At 48.0% G+C, this 27,429-nt stretch overlaps 1 protein-coding gene across 1 annotated transcript in view; it reads right to left on the reverse strand.

The window, feature by feature from the left end:
* Positions 1-548: 548 nt before the first annotated feature.
* The window catches only part of CDCP1 (CUB domain containing protein 1), a 57,160-nt gene continuing 30,279 nt past the window's right edge, over positions 549-27,429 (reverse strand). Inside the window, exons 2-9 of the mRNA XM_059160671.1 lie at positions 27,059-27,277; positions 22,387-22,749; positions 21,083-21,451; positions 10,064-10,285; positions 8,633-9,013; positions 5,895-6,260; positions 3,320-3,407; positions 549-1,373 (exon numbers count right to left, since the gene is read on the reverse strand). Coding sequence (XP_059016654.1) covers positions 959-1,373; positions 3,320-3,407; positions 5,895-6,260; positions 8,633-9,013; positions 10,064-10,285; positions 21,083-21,451; positions 22,387-22,749; positions 27,059-27,277 — 2,423 coding nt within the window. The 3' untranslated portion in view covers positions 549-958. The remainder of the gene's footprint in view (positions 1,374-3,319; positions 3,408-5,894; positions 6,261-8,632; positions 9,014-10,063; positions 10,286-21,082; positions 21,452-22,386; positions 22,750-27,058; positions 27,278-27,429) is intronic.

Below are 27,429 nucleotides of genomic sequence, written 5' to 3' on the forward strand. Positions count from 1 at the left end.
GACTCCTTGATTTTAGCCCAGTGGGACCCACTTTGCCCCTCTGGTCTCCAGAAATTTAGATAAGAAATCTAAGTTGTTTTAAGCCACCATGTTTGAGGTAATTGTTTACAGTAGCAACAAGGAGTGAATAGGGTGGCCATTCTCTGATGTATTTTTAGACATTGCTAGAGGTTGAAAATACTCTCTAAATTCCTCTTTTTAAATGCCAAAGCATGGCTGGAGAGGGGACAGCCACACACACAACAATTCAAGGACATTTTTCTTACTTCTAGGACTCGAGATACATCTGTGTGGTGGGATAACCACAGGCAGAGCAAGAGAACCAGGAAGTTGCTTCTCAGAGCCCTCAAACAGTCACACCCTTTTTTGGCTGGACCCATTGCAAATCATTCCCACTTTCCAGGGGACAGGCACCTGTTTATCTAGTGGTTGATGGAAGTCAAAACCCAGCCATCCAACCAGCTCGCGTGAGCTGTCACCATGTCAGGTAAAAAGAGCTACATGGTTTTGCATTTGGCTTCTTAAATATACGGAACCACCAAATAAATAATAATAATAATAATAATAAGGCACACTGTCATTGCCATCCAGGGTGCTCCAGTGAGAGCAGGGACCTTGGATGGGCTCCAAGGGATTGGAATTGTTGCCCTGAAGAGGTCCAAATCCAAATCCAAGTCCAGACCTCGTTGACAACCTCATGCTTGGCAACTCACAGCCCTCCCCTCTCATTACGGGCTGGTTTACAACTCAACCTGAGTTTAGAAGGACATGGACTGTGACGATTGTATCCAGGTTGGAATTCATCACTTTCAACATCCCATCATTGGAATGAGTCCACTTGGGACTTGGAGGTCAGTGGCATCCTGAAGAACCTCCTGCTGTTCCTTCCATATCATTCCTCTTTAGGATTTCTGCTTGAGACCCTTGTTTTAGGCAAAGTCTTCAGGATGGGTCCAAGTTACTCCCCAGGCCCCTCTGGCTCATGGGTGTCCAGCAAGGGAATGTCTGTGTTCGCGTTGTTGGGGTGGGAGAAGGTATATGGTTCACTGTCAGACTCAGCAGGGAAGCCAGCAGACGGCTCGTCTGTGGTCAGCTTTGCAGTTGGGGCCCTGGAGCATACCAAGGGTGGGGAGGGGGGGCAGTCCCCTGTGGGCCCCTGGAAGGGCCGGTAGGTGTCCACCTCTGGCTGCAGGAAGGAGCCGTTGGAATCCTGTAGGAGATGCCCATACACCATGGTGTCATCGATGACAGCGTACACGTGGGAGTCACTGTCCTTTCGACCTTTCTGAAACTTTTTTGGCTGCATTGGCATCTGGGTGTTGATGTTGCCGTTGTAGATGCCTACAGGCGGGCCTTTGCTTTCCTTTTTTTTCCTACCGAGAGAAGGGGACCAAGACAGAGTCAGGAAGAGCAGGATATTAGCTGTGCTCCATCTGCATAGCCCTACTGGAACTGAGGGTTCCAGTATGGCCCCCCCAGGTCCCTCAAATCCCTTAGCCCTCGAAACTGAAACTACCCTCTTTGCGGAAGCATTTAGAAGGGACCATCTTCTGTCTCTAGTCTTCACAGCGGAAACAGGGAGCAGAGCGTGGTTGAGAGAGGGCAAGTTTAACACTGCACGTGGATTTGCTTCAGTGGATGCAGGGTATCCAGGGGTGGGAACAGCTGACAACCAGCCTGTGTTTGCTCCGAGAAAGGATGGTGGCCCAGGCTGACCACATCTGGTGTGGTCACGTCCCCGCCAACCCTCCAGCACACAGTCTTTCCCGTAGCTAATGCTTCATCCCTCTTTTGCATGGGTACAAACTCTGACCATCTGGATTCTAAATGACAGAACAGAGGGAGACTTGGGATGCAGGGCTGTGTCTTAGTTTTTAGCTGGAGTTGGGGACAGTGGGACTCACTATTAGCAGAGGGATCCAGGAACAGCCTGCATAAAGGGACAGAGCTCAAAAGAAGACAAGATTCTGGCTGGGGCCTGCCAGAGCTCCTAGCAACGCCATTAACCTTTGCTTTGTAATGTTCTTTGGGACTTGAGTGTGGACAGGCATTAGCACTCTCCATGGGAGAAAACAAAGCTTCACCCTCCATCTCCATGAGCCAAAAGCAGGGGACGCTGGCTTTTTAGCTGACTGGTGATTCAAATGGAGGACATTAGCTCAATTAACATAATGGACCCTATAATGCACTGACAGCTCACTAATTGTGGACAGGCTCCCTGTCCTTTTCTGAGATAAAAATAATGTAGTACATTCAGCTTGTAACAGTGGATCTCTGGCTAGGATGATGGGTTCCAAAGGCTCCCACCCGAAACCCTGAGATGGACACCCCTCCCTTTGTGCTTCACGGAGCCTCGATCGTCTCCACCAGTGTTCTTCTCAGGCCAGAACCGGGGCAGGTGCCCCTGAAGAGGACACCATGCTTTCCGATATGGGTGGCAGAGACAGCACCACAGACAAGAAAGTTTCCTAGAGAAACCATAAAATGAAAGAAGTCCTTTCCCCCTGTGTGGGTTTACACAATCCCACTTCACGGAGAAGAGGATTTTCCCTGGATCTGCCACAGGTGGCCCCTTCCCTATCATTAGAGACGTTTCTAGATAGTCTCACTGTGGAGCAGGAATTTTAGTTGTTTGCTCATGGCCCCAGTTTAAAAAAAAAAAAAAAATCTTTAGCTTGTTGCAAGGCTGAATTGCGCTAAGGAAAGCAATTTCACTCTCCCTCACGGCTTTAATCAGAAATATGCGCAGAATTGATAAAATCTAGTGGCAGCCCATATTCTGTCTCAAAAGGTCAACGCTTTGGTCATAAAACAGCAGCTGTCATCCTGAGGGGGTGGAAGGTGAGATGAGTCAGGTAACTGGGTCTTCCTTCCTCTCGCCCACGGGGCTCGCTTTTTGGCGTCTGTCTGGAGTCCCCTAAGCAAGCACAAAACCGTTTAAGAAACTGGAGGGGAACCAGCTAAGGTGGCATGCATTCGCTCTCCAAGTGACAGAGGATGCAGGCTCAGAGACCTGGGCTGGAGGGACTGACATGAGCATTTTCCTGCTGAGATCATCCCCGATGACCAGTGTCCAGTAAATGACCAGAAGACTCATGCTGAGAGAGTTGCGTAAAAACCGCAGGTTAACATGTCGCCGGCCACATCTTCTGTCCCTCCCCTCCCAAGCATAACTCACATCTGGCAATATTATTCAACACTGATCCCTGGGAGAGGAATGGGAAGCCAGAAAAGAAATCAGTAATTAATGACAGCTCTGGTCTGGGTGATCTAAGGAGGTGTCAGATCAGCCAAAGACAGTTTGAGAAATTCCACCTACTTCTTTTTCACAAAGCAAATGATGAGTCCGAGGGCAAACAGCAGTAAGGCGCCACCTCCCACGACCGCAATGACGACGACAGTCAGGTCTGTGAGCAGAGACACAAGGAGGAGGGATGAGGAGACATGGGGGTGGTCAGGTGGATGAGGAACTGGGGCAGAAAAGTCTCCAGAGATGGCTGCCATCCCTTCCCTCCCTCCCTGTACACAGATGCTGCTCCTGAGAGTGAGAGGAGCCTATGTCTCTTCTTCTGGACCCTTCTCGACTTGCCAGTGCTGGAGCCCTTTAGAGGCCTGACAATTTCCTGTAATTTCTGTCTGAGGGAGAGCCAGTCAGTCACCATGTGAGAAGTCTGAGGCCGCCATCTTGTGAGGAAGCCCAAGCCAACCATTTGGATACTCCGTGAGAACAACGGACCAAGGAACCCGGCTGACAGTATCAAGGCTACGAGTGTCTGTCCCCAGGTGACCCACCCCGGCACCCTCTAGCTGTCTGAGGCATCTGGCAGCAGACCCATGTGTCTAAGAGTAATATCTGTCCAAATTCCTGACCCATGGAGTTGTGAACGAACAGAGTCTGCAGTCTAAGCTACTGAGTCTTGGGGCTGTTAGGTGGTGAGAGAGAACGAAAACAAACTGGGAGCCCTAATGGCTCCCTTTCAAAGGCTACTCGGGGACTACCCAGGGGTGTGTCCACCTAGGCGCCACAGCCTAGATGGGAAAGCAGGGCAGAGGACTGTAGGGGAAAGCAGGGAAGCTAAAGTCAGAAGTGAGGGTGCTAAGGACAGGGTTGTTCTATCTGTGCTGTCCTTTTCCTACGGTTGTACAAAGGACAGAGGAAATAAATCAGACAGGGAGCCCTGTGCCAAACAGGGATTTAGAAGTTCTTGCTTGTTTAACAAGAAAGCAAAAAAGAGAGAAAGCAAAATAGAAATAAATGGGGCACCTATTTGGCTCAGTCCATGGAGCATGCGACTGTTGATCTTGGGCTTGTGGTTTGAGCCTCACATCGGGTGTAGAGATTGCTTAAATAAAGAAATAAAACTAAAAAAAAAAAAAGAAAAAAAAAAGAAAGAAAAAAAAGAAAGAAAAGAAGAAAAAAAAAGAGTAGAACTAAATGACAGAAAATGGATGTAAGAGAGTCAGAAAACCCAGGGCCTAACCTGAGAGTTTGGGAGAGCTTCTCACTCATGGCTTCTGGTTTACATCAGTTCTCTTGATGCTAACAGGTATGTGGCCTTGGGCGGACACACAGCTTCTCTGACCGCCAGGAAGGGAATGGGCCAGGAGAAGCGACCTTCATGGTCCCTTCTGGTTCCCACACTCTGGGATGCTCTGTGACTACCTTGGAATAAAGGCAAATGTGGCCCCACCACAATTGCTGTGCCACACAGGCATTTCCTCACTGGAGACTTGTGGGCAGATCCTGCGACTCTGAGCAAAAGGCCTGCCACCAAGGGCATCTTGTGGATTCCCATGTTTCCCTGGACTCAGTAAAAAATGCCAATGCCAAGGGGTGCCTGGGTAGCCCAGGTACTCGAGTGTCTGACTCTTGATTTTGGCTCAGGTCATGATCATGGGGTTGTGAGACCAAGTCCTGTATTGGGCTCTGTACTCTTAGCACAGAGTCTGCTTAAGATTCTCTCTATCTCCCTCTGCCCTTCATCCTGCTTATGCACACACACACACACACACACACATCCACACGCACACACATACTATCTCTCAAATAAATAAATAAATAAAATCTTAAAAAACATAATGCCAGTGCCAAGTTCTGCGTCACACTTCTCAGGTCCCCACATTTGAATCCCCAACACTTCAATTCCTAATGATTCTTCTCTGAGGTAGTTTTTACCATCTACCCTCTAAGATGCATAAGGTGAACAGAGTGAAGAGCCTTCCCCCACGCCAGAGAGAGATTAATAGTAAATGACAGTGACAGATGGATGATAAAATTGCCCTAGTTCTCCCCATTTCTCCCTGGACCATGTCCTATACTATGTGACTCTGCAGCTCCTCCCACCAAAAGGGGAGTCTATCTGTCCATCCCTTGGATTCTTTGGCAGGCCCAAAGAATTCTGTAGAAGGGATGGTGGGAGTTCCTAACCCAAACATCAAGAGACCTTGTGTGCTTCCTCCAGAATCTCTTGGATTTCTCTGCCTCTACCATGAGAACAAGGCCCAGGCTGGTGTGACAGGGATCATGGGGAGAAAAGCCAAGGAACCTGGTTATTCCAGCAGATTGTGGCTATGCCCATATATATGAGAGTGCATGGCCAAGATCAGCAGAGTCCTCTGGCCACCCACAGCTGCCCACAGGTGCAGGAGTGAGTGAACCTGGATAAGCCCAGCTCACCAGCATCACCCAGCCAAAGTGTGAGCGATAAGAAATGACTATCTTTAAGGCCCTGAGTTCTGGGTGGTTTGTTATACGGCATGACCAATGCAAATGCTGGCTGATACATGGGCACTCAGTCGTATTTTCTGACTTGCCTCGCAGGCTTGCCCCCTACTCTTCAGCTGCCAATTTGCTGTCCATCACCACCCTCCCACAAGACCTTGCAGACCCTTACCCATAGTCCTTGGGGTAAGTGACACCCAGAAGAACAGGTCCAGCTGCTTGCCACTCACAGGGCTGCAGTTGGAGATGTTGACCCAGAAGCTGTGGTGGTGGAAGCTTGGCTTGGGGAGCACCTCATCCTCCAGGCTGAAGATCTCCTCTGCTTTGCTCCGCTGCTCCTGGATGATCATGAACGCACGTCCCGTCTGGCAGACAACGCCGGTCCTCTCCTTGAGGAAGGTCAGGCAGGCCACCTGGTTGCTGGGCACACTGATGTTCCAAGACACGGATGTGAGGGATGGCAGTCCCCGGTCCCAGTTAGGGCTCCTCAGGTAGACCTTGCCTTTTGTGTCTGGAGTCACTGTGAAAATACCTTCCTCTGCAGGAAAGGGGAGAGAATCCATACAAGATGTTTCACTGAATCAAAATTGATGTTAACCTGTCTAGACTTTTTCTAGAGTTTTCTGCAATGACTGAAAAGTTCTTCACTGGCTCACCCCATTTTATTAGACTTTGCAGACTCTGCCTTGTCCCCCACCAAATTGGAGATTTGTGGCAACCCTAGGTTGAGCAAGTCTATGGCACTATCTTTCCAATAGCATTTGCCACTTTGTGTCTCTATGTCCATTGTGGTGATTCTTGTGACATTCCAAACTTTTTCATTATTTTATTTGTTATGGTGATCTGTGATTGGTGATTAGAACTTGCTGAAAGTTCAGATGATGGTTAGCATTTTTTAGTAAGGAAGGTTTTTTTTCTTTCTTTAAAAGACTTTATTTTTAAGTAATCTCTACATCCAATGTGGGGCTTGACCTTACAACCCTGAGATCAAGAGTTGCACACTCTACCAAGTGAGTGAGCCATGCAACCTGGCAATAAAGAATTTTAAAATTAAGGCATGTGCGTTGCTTTTTTAGACCATGCTATTGCACACTTACTGGACTACAATATGGTGTAAATAGAACTTTTATAGGCACTGGGAAACCAAAAAACTCATTTTTCTTGCTCTATTGAGGTCTGGAACCCAACCCACAATATCTCCTGGGTGCCTGTATCTGCACTGTCCATCCAAGCACGTAACCACCACCACGTGTGTTTGTAGAAGACCCAAAATGTGCTCGATGTGACTGAGGAGCTGAATTTTTAAATTTTGCTATTAATTTAAATATAAATTGCCACACATAGCCCGTGACTATTGGTCAGCCCAAAGATTACAGTCTCGGGTGAGGTGCTCACGTCTTTTGAACAAAACCAACCAACCAAACAACAACAAAATCCCAGGCTAGTTGGCCAAACTGCAGGTTATCGCTAAAAGCTTCCTTTCAGAAACACCCTCCACGCTTAGAGTCACCCTATGCTCTGTTCCATGGTGGGACCGGTACAGAGCGATTTCTGTGTCCGAGATCAAGCCACTTCTGGTTCTGGGAAGAATGGTAGAATGCAAAGCTGAAAGCCTCCGACAGACATGTCAGCTGACCTTCAGGTGAGATAAAACTCTAACATTCCGCACTGAGGAGGGTATATCTCATTCTCTAAGTCTCCCCAGAAGGGGTTTCTCAGGGAGCTGTGGGGACATTAGGCAGCCTGGACTGACCTTAATCTTATGGCCAAAGATTCTTCTCCCTCTTCTCCCTCCCCACTCAGGAACAAAGTATGAAGTAAACCTCAGATAAAAGTCTTGGCCAATTTTTTTTTTTTAAAGAATTTATTTACTTATTTGACAGAGAGAGAGAGACGCAGCAAGAGAGGGAACACAAGCAGGGGGAGTGGGAGAGGGAGGAGCAGGCTTCCCACTGAGCTGGGACCCTGATTCGAGGCTCGATCCCAGGATGCTGGAATCATGACCTGAGCCAAAGGCAGATGCTTAACTACTGAAGCCACCCAGGCACCTCAGTCTTGGTCAATTTTTATTTTATTTTATTTATTTATTTGACAGACAGAGATCACAGGTAGGCAGAGAGGCAGGCAGAGAGAGAGAGAGAGAGAGAGACAGACAGACAGAAGGCTCCCTGCTGAGTGGAGAGCCCGATGCGGGGCTCAATCCCAGGACCTTGGGATCATAACCTGAGCCAAAGGCAGATGCTTAACTACTGAGCCACCCAGGCGCCCCAGTCTTGGTCAATTTTTAAATGGTCTCTGACTTTGAGCCACTTGTAATGGCAACTGTGACTTTGGAAACCAACCATGGAGAGCTCACTGTTGCAAGGGACTTAAACCCCACTCACTGCCCAGCACCCTGAAGATCAAACACTAGCCTTGTGGGAGGGGCTGTGCCCTGTGCTGTGAACAGGACCCTGGTGCTCTGGAGACCCATCTCTCCCCAGCCTGTCTTCCTCTGTGCACTCCACGTCACATTCTGAATTGTAGAAGCTGACTCACAAAAATACCTGTTTAAGATGCTCCCATCTTAAACATCCAGGAGTCAGGAATATTTGCTTAGCTCTCCTCTAAGCCCCTGCCTGCTTCCAAAAAAGGCTTGAATTTGATTATTTGTTCTGCTGTCTGCCAACGGTCACCCCCCACGGTCAGAACCTTATTTCTAACTCCCAGGATTTTCCACACTAGGTGAATGGTGGAGTCCAGCTGAGGTCACACTACCTTCCAGATTTCTGGTGAGAGATCCAGCCCACCCAGCTCTCCCAATTCCTCAAGCTGACAACTTAATGGTGGACGATCCCAGAAGCAAAAGGAGAGGGATGCGCAACCAAGAAATGGTCAGGCAAATGTGGCGAGAGAGGGAGACCGCCTTACCTTTGAAGTACGGTATGAAGGACACGGTCAGACCCTGCCTAGCGGCCTCTCGTTGAACGTTAGGGGCAAAGGTGCGGAGGGTCACTGAGATGTTCTGCTTCACCTGGATCTGCTTGATGGCACCTCCGGGGCAGAAGGAGCCAAAGTAAAGGTCCTGGCCGGGGACAGCGCTGGCCACCAGGTAGCCAAAGCTCGTGTTGCAGACCTTCTCCTGCGTGTGCTGTTGAAGTTTCTGGGCGGGTACCAGTGCGAGGCTCAGCCTATTCTTGGGGACCAGCAGCTTCCAGGAGAAGTCGTGCAGCTGAACAGGCAGCTGGAGGATGTCTCCAGGCACCTGGAGGGATTGGGACCTCCTGTGGCAGTACCGGGGGTCCATGCAGCCTGGAAAAGACGGGCTCATGGTAGCAGGCAGGGAGGGGACCGGCCGTGTGACCTCCCCAGCTGTAGAGACGGCCCCAGGCTTTCTTTCTTTTCCCTTTGGTCTCTCTTCTCCTGCTCTGTCCCCCACTCGGGGCTCCCTGATACTCCTTTTCTAGCTGCCTCTCTCGCCCTCTCAGGTTCTTACTCTGCCTGAATTGGCAGACCAACTTCTGGGGATTACTGAGGGTTGAAAAGAATGTGTCAGCCTCTCTTCTGAGGCTGAGTCTCAGATGCTAAGTATGGGCTGGGCCCAGGTTTTTTCCCTCCGCCCTGCTTCCCAGCATCCCTGACTGTGGGGAGGTAGCTTTGTGCAGCGGTCAGAGCAGGGGTGGGGTTGGGGGAGGTATCAGCTCGCAGCCCAGCTCTGCCACTTCCTAGTGGGCAGCCTGCCTCGTGTCTTGTGGCCTCAGCTGTTGCATCTGTAGAAACTCTTAAGGCCATCCATGTTGGAGGTCACGGCAGCCCAGCGGGAAGAAGATTAGCGGTTTTACTGGCGTTCATTCATCAAACGTTTAGTACGTGACTAATACATGTTCAGCACTGCCAGGGGCTCAAGGGACCAAAAAACAAACAAACAAACAAACAAACAAAAAACCAGAACAAGCCACAATGTTTGACCTCAAGAATCTCAGTCTCAGGCAGGAGGAGACAAGTGCACAATGAGTGTGGAGGCGGGGTTGGGGGGGGGAGTGGAGGATGGTTGGGTACACCGGAGGAAGGCATCTCAGGAGAGATGCTGGAAGGCGGGGCAGAGGACACAACCCTGAACTTGGGAGTGCAATGCACTTCTGAAGGATGCCCATTCCCACTGAGCCTCTGGTTCCAGAAGGGCACGTCTCCACCTCACCATCTGCTGCCTACCCTTTACTCACTCTGCACCGCGGTGGGTGGGGGGCATCTCTGATTGTACTATCTACAGCCTACCCAGTGGACCCCACTAAGAAGATGGGGGAGCAGGGAAAGTTGCCCCAGCCCCGGGTAGGGGAATCATGCTCTCCCAGGGGGACGTACTTATGGTTTTCTCCCCGTTCATCCACAGGCGAGTCAGGTTATCACAGAGGAAGGAGATCTTGTGTTTGGAGCCGGACGTCAGGGTGAGGTTGGTGGTGCAGGTGCGGGACTCCAGACACACGAAGCAGCCGGGGACAAACTTGCGGCTAAGCTTAACGGGCCGCGGCTCGATGGTGAGCGACAGGGCTTGCTCGTTACTCAGGTCCACCAGGTAGATTTTATCTGAAACCACGAAGAGAAAAGAAACCTGAGGCATGGATCAGCAGCCACTCCATGAAGGGGCAAAAATTAGCACAAAACCTCTCATGGCTGGGGAGCGTTGGAAACACGTTTTTTTTAAAAGATTTTATTTATTTATTTGACAGAGAGAGATCACAAGCAGGCAGAGAGGCAGGCAGAGAGAGAAAGAGAGGAGGAAGCAGACTCTCCGCCGAGCAGAGAGCCGGACGCGGGACTCGATCCCAGGACCCTGAGATCATGACCTGAGTCGAAGGCAGAGGTTTAACCCACTGAGCCACCCAGGCGCCCCACGTTTTTTAATTAAGAGAATATACAAGTGGACGCCTGGGTGGCTCAGTCAGTGAAGCGTCTGCCTCTGGCTCAGGTCCTGATCCCTGAGTCCTGGGATCAAGTCCCACGTCGGGCTCCATGCTCAGTGGGGAGTCTGCTTCTCCCTCTCCCCTCCCCTTACCATGTGCTTGTTCTCTTTCTCTCTTAAATAATAAAATCTTAAAAAAAAAAAAAAAGAACATACAAGAACTCTAGAAGAAATTTAAAAGGAAAAATAACCGATTGAATTTCTATCACCCATATTTAACCATTTTTACTTCTTCAAATTCATTTTAGTCCTTGTTCATATGAATGATTTTCAACTGCTTAATAGTATGTATAATTTTATACTCAGCTTTTACCTTATTACTTTACACAGGTTTGCTTATTTTTCCATACAGTTTTCATAGTCACGAGTCTTTGAAAATATCCAGTAATTTAGTGGCTGTGTGATAGTTAACAAGTGAGATTTACGACTGTTTATTGCAACAGTCTCCTGTTATGAATAGTAATTAGCAACAGTATAGCATTAGCATGGGGATAGAAGATTCATAGATATTATATTTCTTCCAAGATAGTATTATTATTCACAGGTATTATATCCATCGATATTATAATTTAGTCTCTAATAAATGCTGTACTTCAAATAAGTGAGAAAAAGACAAACCGCTCCTGGCTCGGCTAAACTCTCTCTCCCATTAGTAAAAGAATAAAGTTAGACTGGTATTTCAAAGCAAAGAGAATATCCTTATAAATGTGGAGGTCAAACCCTAAAAGAAGAAAAACTTAAGTACCTGTCTGACAATAGGTACTGAAATCTTGAAGGACAAGGGACACATTAGGGAAAAAAATATATTTGTCACACAGATGGATTGAGCAGTTCACAAAACAGGGGAAACTGAAATGTTCACAAATTCAAAATATAAAGCATTCTTAGTATCAAGTGCAGTATCACTTGTCATTGCAGAAAAGCAAATTAAAACACAGTGTAGCGGGACGCCTGGGTGGCTCAGCGGGTTAAGCCTCTGCCTTCAGCTCAGGGCATGGTCTCGGGGTCCTGGGATCAAGCCCCGCATCAGGGTTCTCTGTTCAATGGGGAGCCTGCTTCCTCCTCTCTCTCTGCCTGCATCTCTGCCTACTTGTGATTTCTCTCTCTGTCAAATAAATAAATAAAATCTTTAAAAAACAAAAACACAGTGTAGAGGGTGACATTGAAAGGTTGCATCCTTGGGACCCCAGCAGTATGACCGGGGAAGACAAGCTCATGTTTGCACTGCAGCTCTGGAACTGTGGAAAACCAGACACCACATAATATGGGAAGGGTTAAATACTCTGTGGAACATTCATGGACGGAATGTTACCTAGCATTTAGAAAGAAAAAGGGAGATCTAGGGGCGCCTCGGTGGCTTAGTCGGTTAAGCATCTGTGTTTCGTTCAGGTCATGATCCCTGGGATGGAGCCTCACGTCAGGCTCCCTGCTCAATGGGGAGCCTGCTTCTCCCTCTCCCTCTCCATCGCCGCTACTTCCTGCTTATGCGCATGTGCATGAGCAAGCGCTCTCTCTCTCTCTCAAATAAATATATAAAATCTTAAAAAAAAAAAAAGAAAGAAAGAGGGAGATATAAATATACCAATCTAAGAACTTCCAAGATACAGTGTTGACTAAAACAGCAAGTGTAGAACAAATGTTGACTATGACACCACCCGATTATACAATCTCGGCATCAAAAGTAAGCGCTATTTCTACGTGTATATACTTATGTATGGAAATGAAGAGAAACAAGATCTGGAGAGAAATGCAACAAATCCGTAACTGTGGTTACCCCAGGAAAGAAGCCAAGCGTGAGGCGCCACACACGATTTGGAATACCTCTTGCTTGCTGACCGAGCTTCTCTGGAGGGTGATCTGACCAGACTGCTTCCTGAGGAACCCGTAGCATCTACGTGTTCAACCTCTTCTCTTGGGTTGGTTGGATTACCCCTGAGAAGAGCCCGCCATCCACCAAATCGAGGAAACTCACTCAGGGCTTCCCACGAAGGAAGCAGAATGGAGCCTGGAGAGTCCGGCCCATTAACCTTATTCAAGCTGCCTGTGTTCAGCACCTTTACCTTCAGTGCAACTGGGATCTTTGGTTCAAAAACTTCCCTATTCCAGGGAAGAAACTAGGAGGAGTGTTCCTGGGCTGCTTGGTGGATCTGGGGCTGGAGTAGCTTCTCCCACTTTTTGCTCTCGTTCTGAAGGTGGTGTGTTGCCAATTCCTGCCTTGGAAAGTTTCTTCTTGATGTGTCCCACTATGGGATTACACTTTGCACTTTTGGGTCTGCTGAATCAGTTACCCCTCTATGTCCCATGCTGGGAAACGTTAGAATATTGTTTCCTTTCTAGGTATCATTTCCCTTGGAATTTATGCTTTTAGAAATGTTTTAAATGCCATGACAGTGCGGTTTAAGAAGGAAGCAAATCTGTCTTTAATGGGAAGCCCTCATTTTCCAATTAGCTGTCTGTTTTTCCCATCAGAAAGTGAATTTCAGGGATCTCCATAACCTGTGTATCTTGCACATGGTCGAGACCCCTTGATGTGTTACTTTGTTAATCCTCAAGACCTGCTTGAGAGGGCGTGTGTCAGTAAGCTTCAGCTGTTATGCTGCAGTAACAAATGGTTCCCAAATCTGAAGGTTTAGAATAACCAAGATTCATTCTTTATTCATCTTACATATCCATTGTGAGCAGGCTGTGGCACCAGGGCTTGTCTTTTTAGTTCTTCTTCTTCTCCTCCTTTTTTTTTTTTTTTTTAAAGATTTTATTTATTTGCGAGAGAGAGTGCGCATGAGTGGGGGGAGGGGCAGAGGGAGAAGCAGGATCCCCACTGAGCAGGGAGCCTGACATGAGACTTGTTCCCAGGATCCTGGGATCAGGATGGGAGCCTAAGGCAGATGCTTAACTGACTGAGCCACCCAGGCATCCTGTGTCTTTTTAATTCTGAGATCTGGGCTGAAGGAGAAGGCTCTGTGACATGTCAGTCTCCTGACAGAGTTTGAAAGGTGAACCACGGATGGGTGGTGAAGCTTCCGCTTGGAAGGGGCACACTTACTTCTGCTCATATTTCATTGGTAGAAGCAAACTCACGTGGCCAAGCCTGTAGCCAGTGGGGCAGCAAATTTAACCCCCCCCAAAAAAGAGGGGGTGATGATTTGGGAATAAATATACAATCTAGAGTAGTAGGCTTCCTCACCCCTATTTGACAGACAGGGAAACAAACACCAGGAGATGGTGGGACTAAGATTACAAAGCCTGAGCTCTTTCTGACCTCTGTGGACCCCAGTTTCCTCTTCTCTAGCCGGTGGCTGGGCAGAAGAGACAAGAAACCATGGGAACCCTGGGCCTGGCTTCTCGAAACTCCTATATGAATGATGTCCCCTCTGAAAAAAATGTATCAACAGCCATCTATCTGGTCCCAAGATGAGAGCAAAGCTGTCCCTCGATGTGCGTTAGAAATGCACCACATTGGGGGCACCTGGGTGGCTCAGTGGGTTAAGCCTCTGCCTTTGGCTCACGTCATGATCCCAGGGTCCTGGGATCAAGTCCAGCATAGGGCTATCTGCTTGGCAGGGAGCCTGCTTCCCTGCCCTCCCCACCGCCTGTCTCTCTGCCTGCTTGTGATCCCTCTCTCTCTCTGTGTGTTAAATAAATAAATAAAATCTTAAAAAAAAAAAAGAAATGCATCACATTTGTCAGACTTGCTGTAGTTCAAGGACAGTTCTTCAAATATTGACCTGTTTTTACCGTCCCCCACTGTACTCTAGTGATGTTCTGCAACCACAACAGGACCTTTCCTTTGGGAAGTTCAAAATTTAGATTTGTGTAAGGCAATACTGTCTTAATCATGTCGATTTTTATAAACTACAAATCCGAAGCTTAGAAAGCTAATGTAACTTCTCCCAAGTCATACAGCTCGCTAGTAGCATTCCGACTCCAAAACCCCCTAACCACTGGCTGTAGCTTTCCTTGACTTTTTTTGGTCATGTAACTTACATATAATAAAATGCACAGACCTTAATTGCTCAGTGGGATGAGTTTTGTCAACTTTCTTTATCTATCGTATCTATCACCCAGAGAAAGATCTAGAACATTCCAATTATTCCAGCAAGTTCCTTTGTGCCCCTTTGTGGTCAATTCCGCTTGACTTCCAATCATGTCCCATGAAGGCCATCACTTTCTGATTTCTATCACTGCAGAGTTCACCTGTTCTGGAACTTCCTATGAACAGAATCATATGGTATGTGCTCCCTCCTGTGTGGCTTATTCCCCCTCAGGAAAATGTACTCAGCTGCTTTCTTTCCCTCAGAAAAATGATATCAGTCGTTTTTTCCTTGTCATGGAGTGGAGTTCCACAGAATGAATTTACCACACTTGTTTGTTCCTAGATTGATGGAGATTTAGGTTGTTTCCAATGACGAATAAAACTGCTGTATACATATTCTTCTATGGATTTTTGAATAGACTTCATTTCTCTAGGGTAATTACCTAGGAGGAAAATTTCTGCCAGATCGTTCTCTCACGTGGTTGTACCTTGGTGCCCATCTGCTGACCGTGTGTCCGGGTTCCAGTGCCCCACGTTCTTGCCAACACTTGGTGTGGCCAGCCTTTCTCATTTTAGCCATTCTAGTGCACATGGAATGGTCCTGTGGTTTTACAGTTCCTATTTCCTTTGAAAGTCACTGTAGAATGATCAAGGGAGAGTGATGAGACACCCCGCCCTTGAGCCAAAACAGAGAGTGGAGTTTATTGAGGAAAATGATCCTGATTCTGGGGCAAGACAGGCCTTGCTCCGTGGGGGCGTGTCTGGAGGACCCTGGCCTCTGTGCTCACCCATCGCAGGGGTCCAGCTTTCCAGTTCTGCAGATACCACCCCTTTGTTAATCACTTGATATGGCTTCTTTTCCACAGTTCTGGTTGGCTCTCAGGGTAGACACAGTAAATTCTCACGCTGCCTGAGGCATGTGCTCAGAGGTGGCTGCTGGGGTCTGGGCAGAAGGGAAGTTTGTGTCCCTCACCTGTCACAGGTGGGGTGGTTTAAAGGGAAATGTCACCATCCACATTCCTAAATCCATGGAAAGATAAGACAGATTTTACTCAGTGTCACCTGTGTGCTCTGACAAGTGGCCTTATCCGACACTCAGCAGGAGGAGCAGGAGAGGTGCGAAGGTCACCAATTACAGCTGAAAGAGACCTCAGAGAGACTCCAAGCATTTGCTCAAGGCTAGGAACCTAATGGGATCCTTTCCTGCGGCAGGAGAATCCCATATTGTCTCTACAACATGGCACACGGTTCCTTCCTGTAATAAATACCTGGGCTGGAGATTTGAAAAGACCCGTCCCCTTGCCCCCATAAAAGGACAGTCTTTCACTATTTGATCCTTATTGACACTGGAAACCCTTGATGGGATTAGCTTATGGACTGAAGTTTTGAAAAGGCCTCTAATGACTTTTGTGGTGTCTGTAGATAGAAATTTCTCACTTACTTACTTTATTTATTTATTTTTATTTATTTATTTATTTATTTATTTATTTTAATAGAAAGAGTGAGTGTGTGTGTGTGTGTGTGTGTGTGTGTATGCGCGCGTGCGCATGCGTGAAGGGGGTGGGGAGGAGCAGAGGGAGATAGAGAATCTTAAGTGCCAAGCCTGACACGGGGCTGGATCTCACGACCCTGATATCATGACCTGAGCTGAAATCAAGAGCCGGATGGATGTTTAACTGACGGAGCCACCCAGGCATCCCCGAGATTCCTTATTTTAAAATCAAAATGGGCTCCATGGGAATAAGAGGCCACCGTATGGGTCGACTCTGCCAGGACAAATGTCAGACTCACAGAGCTTGAGTTACCCAAAAAGACAAAAACAGAATGAAGTCAACATTTCATTAACGGCTCTGGGTAGCTTCTGGGGGTCTATAGGAAGAAGCCATATGGCTGCTTCCCCAACCAGCATTTACTCAGACTGGTTAATGGAAACCTATGGTGTAATAAGCTGGAAACTCCTGTTCATCTACCTTAGTTGAGTCACAATAACCCAGAAGCCCATGGGTTCTAAAGATACTCGTCCGTCTGGTATTTTCAGAAGAAGTGACCACACCTTTGAAAACCTGGAGGGGAATGCATAAGGCAGCAGGCTAGCAGTCTGCCCTGGCTAACAGGAACCATATGGTTGGGCAGGTTACTATTCGCTGGTGGGACCGGTATCCCCAGGGCCATTGGACCTTGCAGAAATGATATAAAAAGAGGAACAGACTGCAGGAGACAATAGAGACGTGGTTTCTCTACCGTCACTATGAGGATGAGGCTCCAAGAGGGACAAAATTATTTTGTGTATTTCCAGGAAGTGATGAGGCACAAATACCAGGTATGACCCTTGAACAATGGGGTGAGGGGCGCTGACTCCCTCCCACAGCTGAAAGTGTCCATGTAACTTTTGACTCCCCCCACAAACTTAACTACTAGTTAGGGTAGTTAACATAGCCGATTAACATGTATTTTGTACGTCATATGTATAAGGTACTGTATTCTTATAATAAAGTCAGCTAGAGAAAAGAAATTGTTATTAAGAAAATCATAAGGAGGGGCGTCTGGGTGGCTCAGTTGATTGGGTGTCTGCCTTCGGCTTGGGTCATGATCTTGGGGTCCTGGGATCAGGCCCCAGGCTGGGCTCTCTGCTTAGTAGGAAGCTCGCTTCTCTCTCTCCCTCTGTTCCTTTCCCTGCTCACGTTTGCTCTCTGTCCAATACATACAATCTTAAAAAAAGAAAGAAAGAAAGAAAGAAAGAAAGAAAAGAAAATCTTAAGGAGAAAATCCTTTTACGGTATTATATTGTATTTATTGGAAAAAAAAATCTGTGTATAAGTGGACCCATGCAGTTCAAACCCACGTTGTTCAAGGGTCAGCTGTATTGTACTATCAAAAAAATTAAAAAATAAAGAAGAGAGTGCAAAATGGAACACTGAAAAACAAGATTTGTTCGGTAGAGATGAACGTGAGTCGAGCTCTTGAACCCATCTGAGCTGTGTGCTTTGGGCAGCCTAAGTGGTCAGTGCTCACAAACATGGTCACAGCAGGCCCAGGGCAGCCCGCATTCCTCATAGCATGTCTGTGGTCAAGCCATGGAAAGACACCCCTGGAGGGCTTCTCCTAGTCTACTCTGGGTCTAGTTTGAGCCTATCTGATATATTTTTTAAAATATTATTATTTTATTTTATTTATTTATTTTTTTAAGATTTTTTCTTTATTTATCTGACAGAGATCACAAGTAGGCAGAGAGGCAGGCAGAGAGAGAGGAGGAAGCAGGCTACCTGCAGAGCAGAAAGCCCGATGTGGGGCTCGATCCCAGGACCCTGGGATCATGACCTGAGCCGAAGGCAGAGGCTTAACCCACTGAGCCACCCAGGTGCCCCTTATTATTTTATTTTTTAAAAAAGATTTTATTTATTTACTTGATAGAGACACAGGAAGAGAGGGAACATAAGGAGGGGGAGTGGGAGAGGGAGAAGCAGGCTTCCCGCTGAGCAGGGAGCTCAGGCGCCTGCCTATCCGATAATCTTGAGCAAAGGAGGGTGGCTCAGTCAGTTAAGTGTCTGCCTTTAGCTCAGGTCATGATCCAGGGGTCCTGGGATGGAGCCCTGCATCAGGCTCCCTGCTCCCCCTTGCTCATGCTCTCTCTCTCTCAAAAAATAGACAAAATCTTAAAAAACAAAAAACAAAAAACAAAAATAAAAAAAACACAACAAAGTAGTGAGAGGGTTGACAGCAGGGATTTGGGGAGCAGACAATTAGGTTCAAGGTAATATCTCAGCTTCCTACCTTTAGAGATCGTTTATATTTTTATATCTTTTTTTTTTTTTTTTTTTTTTTTTTTTTTTTGGCAATGTGGGCCCACTGTGGTCAAGTCCTGCTGTGGAGGGTAGGATGAGGGTCCTGGGCACCGGCTGGGGCTCTGATGGCTGCCGCTGCTCTTGCTGAGGCTTTGGCTTTGCGTGGCTGCTGTTGACAGCCAATCTCTAGGCTTGAGAAGGTCTCCTGCTTTTCTTTCTCACACTCTTCCCCTCATCTGGCTTCCTGGGACAGCCACTCTCCTGGATGCCCCCACCGAGGCATATCCACCTGCCCCTTCCGATGGGCTGTGCCATTGGATGGTGCCTCCGGTTCTTGGGCCACTTTGGGTTGCCTCAGATTAGGATAAAGACTTACAAAGGGCCTGGAATGTGCCAGAAACCGTGGTGGGTGTGGGAAGACGGAGGAATAAAACAAATTCCTGATTGGGAGGAATTCAGGGGGACCCAGATGTGCAGACAGATCGACATCACGGTGTGTGATGAATGCAAACCCCGCCCCCACAAGCGCACTTGGAGTCGTGGCTTTGGCTTGGACGGTTGTTTCTTCTGCTGGGGACAAAGGGGGACAATCAAGGGGCAAGAAACCCTGGCCTGGGCAGCAGGAGGGAGGCCTCCATTGGCGGACCAGCCGCAGGAGGTTTGCCTCCCTCCACACTCTCACAGGAAGGAAAGGCAGAGGCTCCTAACCAAGGCACTCAATCTCCTGAAGCATCTCCCCACCCCAAACCTTCCTCTTTCTCATTTCAAGGCCAAGAAAGAGCAGAAACAACACATAGAGCCCCTGACGGTGGCAATGAGGGGCACCAACCATCTGGGCCACTCCAGTATGCTGGAACGTGCCAGGCTCTGCCATGAGTGTCCTCCTGGAATTCCTGCCAACCTGCCGTGCGCTTCCGGCCTTGAAGTCCTGGGAGTTTCCAGGACCTCCTGCAAACCTCTTCTGGGTTGTGGTTTGGCTAAAGTCGGTTTAACAATTTGATGAGTTGCGGAAACCAACTGAGCTCTTGTTCCAGGCAATGCAATAAATCGGCATAAACAAAAGACAATCAAATCCCTTGGTCTCCTAAACTCAAACCCACACCATCTCCAGATGTTTACATGGCTGTTTTCAACATTGCGATGATGCAGTTGTGACAGTGGAATCACAAAAATGTGTTGGCTGACACACACGCACTCAGTGATGCCATCTATACGGTTATTGTAAATCAAAAGGCATCTTAGGTCATGCTGGGGCTGCAGCTTCCGGAAAAACCCAGAGGGTATTCCCCAGGCAGCATCCAAGGGGCAGCCCCTGGGGTGGGTCCCACACGGTGGCTTTCCAGATGTTTATCAGCTCTACTGAAATAAACGTCATGTTGCCACTTAACCATTTCTGCCTGGCTCCGTCTACTTCCCGGAGGTAAATACTGATCAAAACAGGCTGAGAATCAGTCCTTTGGGACAGAACTCCTGAGACCATGTCACGGGCTCAAGACAACCAGTCATACCCTTGGTCCTTCATAGACTCCAGCTGATAGGCCCCAGGAACAGCCACTCTGAACTCCTCTCGAACCTTTGGTTTCAATATCTACACTGCCCCCCATGGAGCCAAGTTCAAGGAAGCACTCGCCCTCAGGGGTTGACTTTGTACGTACAGCACCCTGAGGGGGAGCACCTCCGTCTCAGAAGGGGTGCCTCCTTCTGTGTTGCATGCCGGGCACTTTGTCCTAGTCCTGGCCCTGATGCACCTTTTCTGGGTTCACGGCATCTCAGTAAATGTGTGATGTGTGTAAAGGGATGAGCAACCTCGTTCTCATCAACACAGCCGGGGTTCAGAGTGACCCAGAGCACGGGCTCTGGGTTCTGAGGTTTGCTCAGTTCCTGACAAGCTGCGTAACGTCGGGCTAGTTCTAAACGGTCTCTGAACCTCCTGTTTTTTCATGTAATTGGGGATAATTCCTGCCTCCCGTATAAGGTTGTACTAAGGCTTAGCTGAGACTAAGTGGTGTGCTTAGGTCAAGGCTCGGCATGGAGTGTGTGTGTGCATGGTACGGGACACTCGGCCAATTAAACAGGGTCCACCAGCCGACGGTCCTGGTGCCATTCTGATTCACACGGAGGGTCAAGACAGGTGATCTAGAAAGTAACCTTCTGGGAATGCCTGGGGGGCTCAGTCAGTTAAATGTCCAGTTCTTTCACTCAGGTCACGAGATGGAGCCCCACATCAAGCTCTGTGCTGGGTGTGGTACCTGGTTAAGATTTTCTCATTCCTCCTGACCATCTCCCCACAGCTCATGCTCTCTCTCTCCAAAAAAAAAAAAAAAGAAAGTAAAAGTAACCTTCCAACCCCTTTGTTTAAAAAAATAGCCTGCAATTTCCCATTTGCTTCTTACTGTGTTGAAATGGAGACCATGCCGGGCATTCACCCATGAGCCTGTTTCACTGCCTGGCAACACACTTCCTGAAACTCTTCTGAAGTCCAGAGTCCAAATGTGCCCAAAGCCACGGAAGAAAAATAGGAAAGGGACCTCACACCACGTAGACTACCCAGGAACGAAAGAAGGAGCTGGAGGAGGAGCGGGGAAAGGAAATTGGGGCTCACTTACTGCTTTCATTTTGTGGATGTTGGACCAAAACTTGAAACTGCAGCCGGAGGACCCCTGGGTTTTGGGCATCTTGGTCACAGCCCTGCAGAGAGAGGTTGAAGTTCCCGGCCATGTTCCCGGGCTGCTTGTCCTCCAGCCTGAACACCTCAGGGTTGGTGGTGGAGCCCGGGATGTAGTACTCGACCCGCTCCTCCTTCTTCTCGCAGTTGGAGACGTTGAAGTGGAGGAAGGAGACGCTCGCCCGCAGGTGCGCGGGGATGACAAACTGCCAAGTCATGAGCTCGTCCTCGGGGAAGCCATCTGGGTAGTTGGCAGACATCAGCGTTGCCGAGCCTTCACCCTCAAACACAGATTCTATGATGCACAGTCCTGTCGGGAGTCGGACCCAAACGAGAACAGGAGGCGATTAGACCCTGTCCCAGACCCTAACCCTGCCGGAAAGGCAGTAGGGTAAGGAAGCTGTGAGAGCGACCCTCATCGACTGAACTCTGAGTGTGGTCTTATTTACGTCTGGGGTGGGTGACTAAATGTTGAAGGACCGACCCAGCAGGAGGAAAAATCAAAGCCCTAATTTGTAGTGTCTGCCCATTTCCTTACTGTGAATACTCCCACCAGGGCTGATTTCAAGCCACCAACAGGATATGAATGTGGAGTTTGGAGCAGACGGGCAGTAGTTTGCCCGTCTGTATGGCATTTTGGCCACAGAGGTATGATCGATATCAATAATCTCAAGGGTATGGGTAACAGTCAAATGCAGCAAAATAATTAGGAGGTGATGAGTTTTGAGCATCTAAATGAAGTTATCCTCACTGTAAGTTTATACCGTTTTATTTCTATGAATGGGCTCTGTTTAGCATCAGCTCACAAAATTCCTGAATGTTCAACCACCAGCTGTCATGAACGGGTATGAACTGGCTCCAGCACACCAAGGATACAATTACGGGAAATGTGAAAGGGCTCGAAGATGGGACAAAGGAATCAGCAATGAGGTAATCAAGGGAGGAGGTCTGTAGATCCATCCCACTTCCTGTTTGAAAACAAACCTCAGGGGCACAAAAGACCAAGGAAAGAGAGTGGCCACGTAGTTTGCTTAATGGAGAAGGCTGGGTTCACACCAGGGGATCTGCACCACCTCCAGAAGAGTGGGATCTTCCTTGGAGGAATTCAGGGGGAATCATACAATAGTGCGGACATCTGCTCCAGACCTAGAACAGGGGGTGGGGTTTGTAGGTTTCAGCCTGCGCCAAACTGACGGGCGGGGGGAGTGTGGAGTGGGGGGCGGCAGAGATGGAGGGCGCGCTTACGTTTTATAGAAGACCGGTTTGCGATGCTGAAGCCGGAGAAGTTCCGGTTGTGGAACCAGGGCAAGTGTAAGGCCATTTTCACCCCTTCTTGCATTTTGATGCGGGACACCGTGCCGTTGCTGCAGAAGGTCCCGATCTTGACTGTGGTGGCATCAATGCGGCCACTGATGGAGTGAGTGACTCCGTCTGGACAGCTCTCCCCGGGCCCAATCTGCCTCAGGCGAGGGATGGAGAATTGCAGCTCTAGACCAATGCTCTTGTGAGCTTTGACGTCCCAGATGAAGGTTCTGTTGAGGGTGGGCAGCGTTGATATTGAGGGCTGAAGCTGGACATCCCCAAACGGACAGGGGCCTGACATGCAGTCTGAAACACAGTCACAAAAGCAAGTTTGGTCACCAACAGGACCTCTCCTGACCCCTGGAGCAGACGCTGCCTGCCCTCGCCTCCCTTACCAGGCAAAGGCACGATCTCCTGGCCATATGGGTGCTGGAGGGGAAGCTGGGGGGCTGCGGGGAACCCCCTTGGGCCAGAGACCCAACTGAAGGGACCAACTGCATCTCCTCCCCTCCCAGGGTAGGTAGCAGCCCACAGCCAATCACTATTCCCCAAGGTAGGGGTGAAAAACCCTGACGTCCTTGTTTTAAGGGACATAGCCTGGCAATGCCCACATCAGCCTGTGGCTACACTTCAGCTAAAATCACACTTCATTTGCTTCCTCCCTTGGCTCTATGTTCTCACGGCTTCCTTGCTCCAAGGGCACCCTCTGGACAGATGACTGAAGAATCCCCGCATCAGGCTCTGCTTCCAGAGAACCAGACGCAAGATATCTCCTAACGACTGTGTTTTCCAGACTTAGTAAGCCAGATGGGGGCCCTTTGCAATGGAACCTGGACTCTGGGATACCCACGTTCCCCTGGGTCTGAGTTAGTCACAGTCTCATAGTTGTGAAGGCACAGTGCTGAGCTCAGCCTTTTAAGACTGGTTTTTCCATCCATATACCGAGTACTCGGAACTTACAACCCCCTTCACGGCTGGAACCCGGAGGCACAGTTATCATTCTGCCTCGGGGCTGTCATGCTGCTGTTTTACGACCAGTGCCGTTGAATTTTTTTTTTTTTTTTAAATAGGCAAACAGCTAATGACATCCTTTGATGTATCTTGTTTCCTCAGCCTTTTGAAACGAAGCAAGAAACATTACTCTTAAGGAGAAAATGAGCCCGTAGAAGAAGTGATAGAAGCCACTCAGAAAAGGGAGACTTTGCTGTGTCTGGTGCAGGGCATCCTAAAGGCGCAGTGGCTTCTGGCCTCTGGAACAGGAACTCTCCCCACCCCTAGTGCCGCTCCAGTGGGGTGTCTGAAAGGACCACCAACGCAAAGTGGGATCACAGGAGAATTTCAGAGCTGGCTAGGACCTCCTGAACTCTCAGTTTTGCAAGGCGGTCCTGGAGTCTGGGCGACAAGCCTATTTGCAGCGCACGCAATTCCAGGAAGAAAGCCCAGGCTTGTGTTTGGTCCACCCGAGTTTTTGCCAACACATCGTGCTGCCTTACCTATGAAACGGGGTGAGATGAAAAGGCAACGAAGGTAGCTAAAGCTAAATTCTGTGTAGAGGTAAAGACAGGAACTATTTTCAGGAGCATCTCTGGGGCACCTGGATGGCTCAGTCGGTTAAGCATCTGCCTTCAGCTCAGGTTGTGATCCCTGGGTCCTGAGATTGAGTCTCACGTCCCGGCTCCCAGGTCAGCAGGGAGTCTGCTTCTCCCTCTGCCCCTCCCCCCTGCTCATGCTCTCTCTCTCTCTCAAATGAATAAATAAAATCTCGGGAAAAAAAAAAAGCCACTCCTCTTAGGGGTTTCCAGCCACACCTCCAATGTGCCCAGGGCCACATGGATTGGCTCCTGCTGGGCTCTCATGGGATCTCTTAACCCTCTTTAGACAGTGAGGGTTTTGTGTTTTGCTTCGTTTTAGCGCCCTGGTACATTTTGATATTAGGTTTGTAAGAATCTTATTACATCAACTATGAAAATTCACTTCTTTCTGTGCTCTAGAACAGGGGTCACCAAATCACAGTTCATGGGACCAGCCCAGCCCAATCCTGGCCACCAAGCATAAACATGTGGGACATCACTGTCCATGTTTCCCTATTTGTGGTTATTTCCTCCTGTCACAGCAGAGCTCAAGCGGTTGGTTTGGAGACAATCTGAGATTTACTATCCAGCCTTTCTCAGAAAAGATTTGCCAGCCCTCCTCTGGAATGGTTTAAATATAAGAACTTATCTTCTCCTTAAAACTTTATAGGATTCTCTATGAAACCATGTCTAACTGACCCAAACCCTGCTTTTTTCCATCTTGGACACGGTTTCCAAACTTCTCCTTGGTTATTTATTTATTTAGATCTCCTAACTTCATCGGAGTCAATCTGGCTCATTGCATTTGTCCCCCAAATTAGTCCTTTTATTCATATTTTCACACTTATTTTCATAATGTTTTGCATAGCCTATTTTAGAGATCGTCTCTGTAAATGTCATTCAGTCAATATTTATCCTTTCAATGCTGAGTATCTGTATGTTCTCTTTCTTTTTTTTCCGGGGGAATAGTCAGAGATTTGTCTATTTAATTAGTCTTTATAGAGAACAGTGCCTTAGCTTTAGTTATCAGATGCAGTTGTTTTTGTTTTTTTTAAAGGCTTTATTTATTTGACAGAGAGAGAGAGATCACAAATAGGCAGAGGGGCAGGCAGAGAGAGAGGGGGAAGCAGGCTCCCTACTGAGCAGAGAGCCCAATGTGGGGTTCTATCGCAGGACCCTGAGATCATGACCTGAGCTGAAGGCAGAGGCTTTAACCACTGAGCCACCCAGGCACCCCTATCAGATGCAGTTTTTTTTTTTTAATTTTTTTAAATGTAAAAAAATTTTTATTTTATTTTTTAAAGCAATTTTAAAAAAAATTATTTATTTATTTGACAGAGAGAAATCACAAGTAGATGGAGAGGCAGGCAGAGAGAGAGGGAAGCAGGCTCCCCGCCGAGCAGAGAGCCCGATGCGGGACTCGATCCCAGGACCCTGAGATCATGACCCGAGCCAAAGGCAGCGGCTTAACCCACTGAGCCACCCAGGCGCCCCGTAAAAAAATTTTTTAAAAAGATTTTATTTATTTATTTGAGAGAGAGACAGTGAGAGAGAGCATGAGTGAGGAGAAGGTCAGAAAGAGATGCAGACTCCCCGTGGAGCTGGGAGCCTGATGCTGGGATTCGATCCCAGGACTCCAGGATCATGACCTGAGCCGAAGGCAGTCGTCCAACCAGGTGAGCCACCCAGGCGTCCCCAGATGTAGATTTAAAGCTGCTGGTAAGTACTTTAATTTCTCTGTCTTTATTTTTAAAGATTTTATTTATTTGAGGCTCCCCACTGAGCAGGGAGCCTGCCACGGGGCTGCATCTAGGATCAGACACTTAACTGACTGACTCTAGGACTCTAGGATCAGACACTTAACGGACGGAGCCACCTAGACGCCCTCCTTTCGGTTTTCTGAACTTCTTCCCAAGGTTTATTTTACTCCCTTTTCTTGCTTATCTATTGTCTGATTTATTTATTTTCAATGAAAAGCAAAATAAATTTTCTGAGTATGGCTTTGATGGGATCCCAAATCATGTTCTCCTTGATCCTACTACATCTAGGCTACTAGTCGGCATGCCCACCTTAAAGCAATTAGGAAGTTCTACATTTAATTCTCTCTGCCTGGTGCTTATATCTTGTGTCAATCTCCTTCCCATCCCAAGTTTAAATGATGAAGAATAACAAGAGTCCCACATAGCTGCAGTTTGTTACCTTCTGTGTCAAACATGTTTAGGCCATTAGTTTATCTCACCCTCAAAAGAGCCCTGCTGGTTGGTACATTGACTCTTATTTTATAGAAGAAAACACCGAATCACAGAACAGTTAAGTGACTCATTTAAAGCCACGTGATGAGCTCACATGATCAGAAGCCTGAAGCTTGAAGCCAGACCCAGCTCCCTTAGCCTCAAAGCTGCTGTTTTCCCCACTGTGCCTCTTGGACCCACCTCCCCAGCCTTATGTACCCAGCTGTCCAATTTCTTTCCCTTCCTTCCTCCCTTCTTTCCTTTCTTTCTTTTAAGATTTTTACAGTAACCTCTATACCCAATGTGGGACTCGACCCTACAATCCCAAGATCAAGAGTCTCGAACTCCATCGATGGGCCACCCAGGGGTCCCTCCAATTTCTTTGCCTTCCCGCTCCCTTGCTTTCTGCTCCTTGTCAGCAAAATTTTAGCTTAGAATTTAATTAGTTTAAATCTGAATTAAATTAGTTTTCAAGCTTTAGTTCAAACACTTTAAACTTAGCACATCTGCTGGAGCATTCCAGACCTGGAAGATCTATAGCTCTGTCAAGAAACAGTGTGGCACAATGCTCTGCAGAGCACTTGGGTTCTTGCCCTGCTTCTACTTAATAGCTATGCTATCTTAGGCAAGTCAAGGTCTTTGTGAGTTTCTCCTAGAGCTATTTTGGATCTTCAACAATGTAACCTGTGTAAAGGGCTGAGAACCACCAGCAGTCACATTACAGCTAAAAAGTGTGAGTTTCAGCATTAGAGGCATTTCCCCCGTCCCCAAAACAGTGGCAGGGAGGCCAAACATTGGTGAGTGTGTACTTACCAATATTCTTCTGGATCTCAATGATAAAGTGCTTCTCTGGGTCATGGCAGGTGAAGAAAAAGACCTCTTTTTCTCCAGATTTGATGGTCAATGAGGTTTTATGTTTTTTAGAACTACTGATGTAACAGGGCTTCAGTGGCGGGGGTCCCAGGGGTGAGGTCCCAGGCTTTATGAAAACCGTAATGCCACTTCCGTGCGGCAGGGCAATCTCAGAAACTCCTGGAGGAGGAAAGAAAAATGGAGTGAGCAGGATGATTTATTTAGGTCTCCCAAATTGCTGCTGTCCCCTTCCACTGGTGCAGGAAGTATGCTCTCTTTGACATCTTTGTTCCCTCCCTCCAGATCTGAGAAGGGGTGCGGGGGGTGATGTA

Source organism: Mustela lutreola, chromosome 2, assembly GCF_030435805.1.
Source record: "Mustela lutreola isolate mMusLut2 chromosome 2, mMusLut2.pri, whole genome shotgun sequence".
NCBI classification, from domain to species: domain Eukaryota; kingdom Metazoa; phylum Chordata; class Mammalia; order Carnivora; family Mustelidae; genus Mustela; species Mustela lutreola.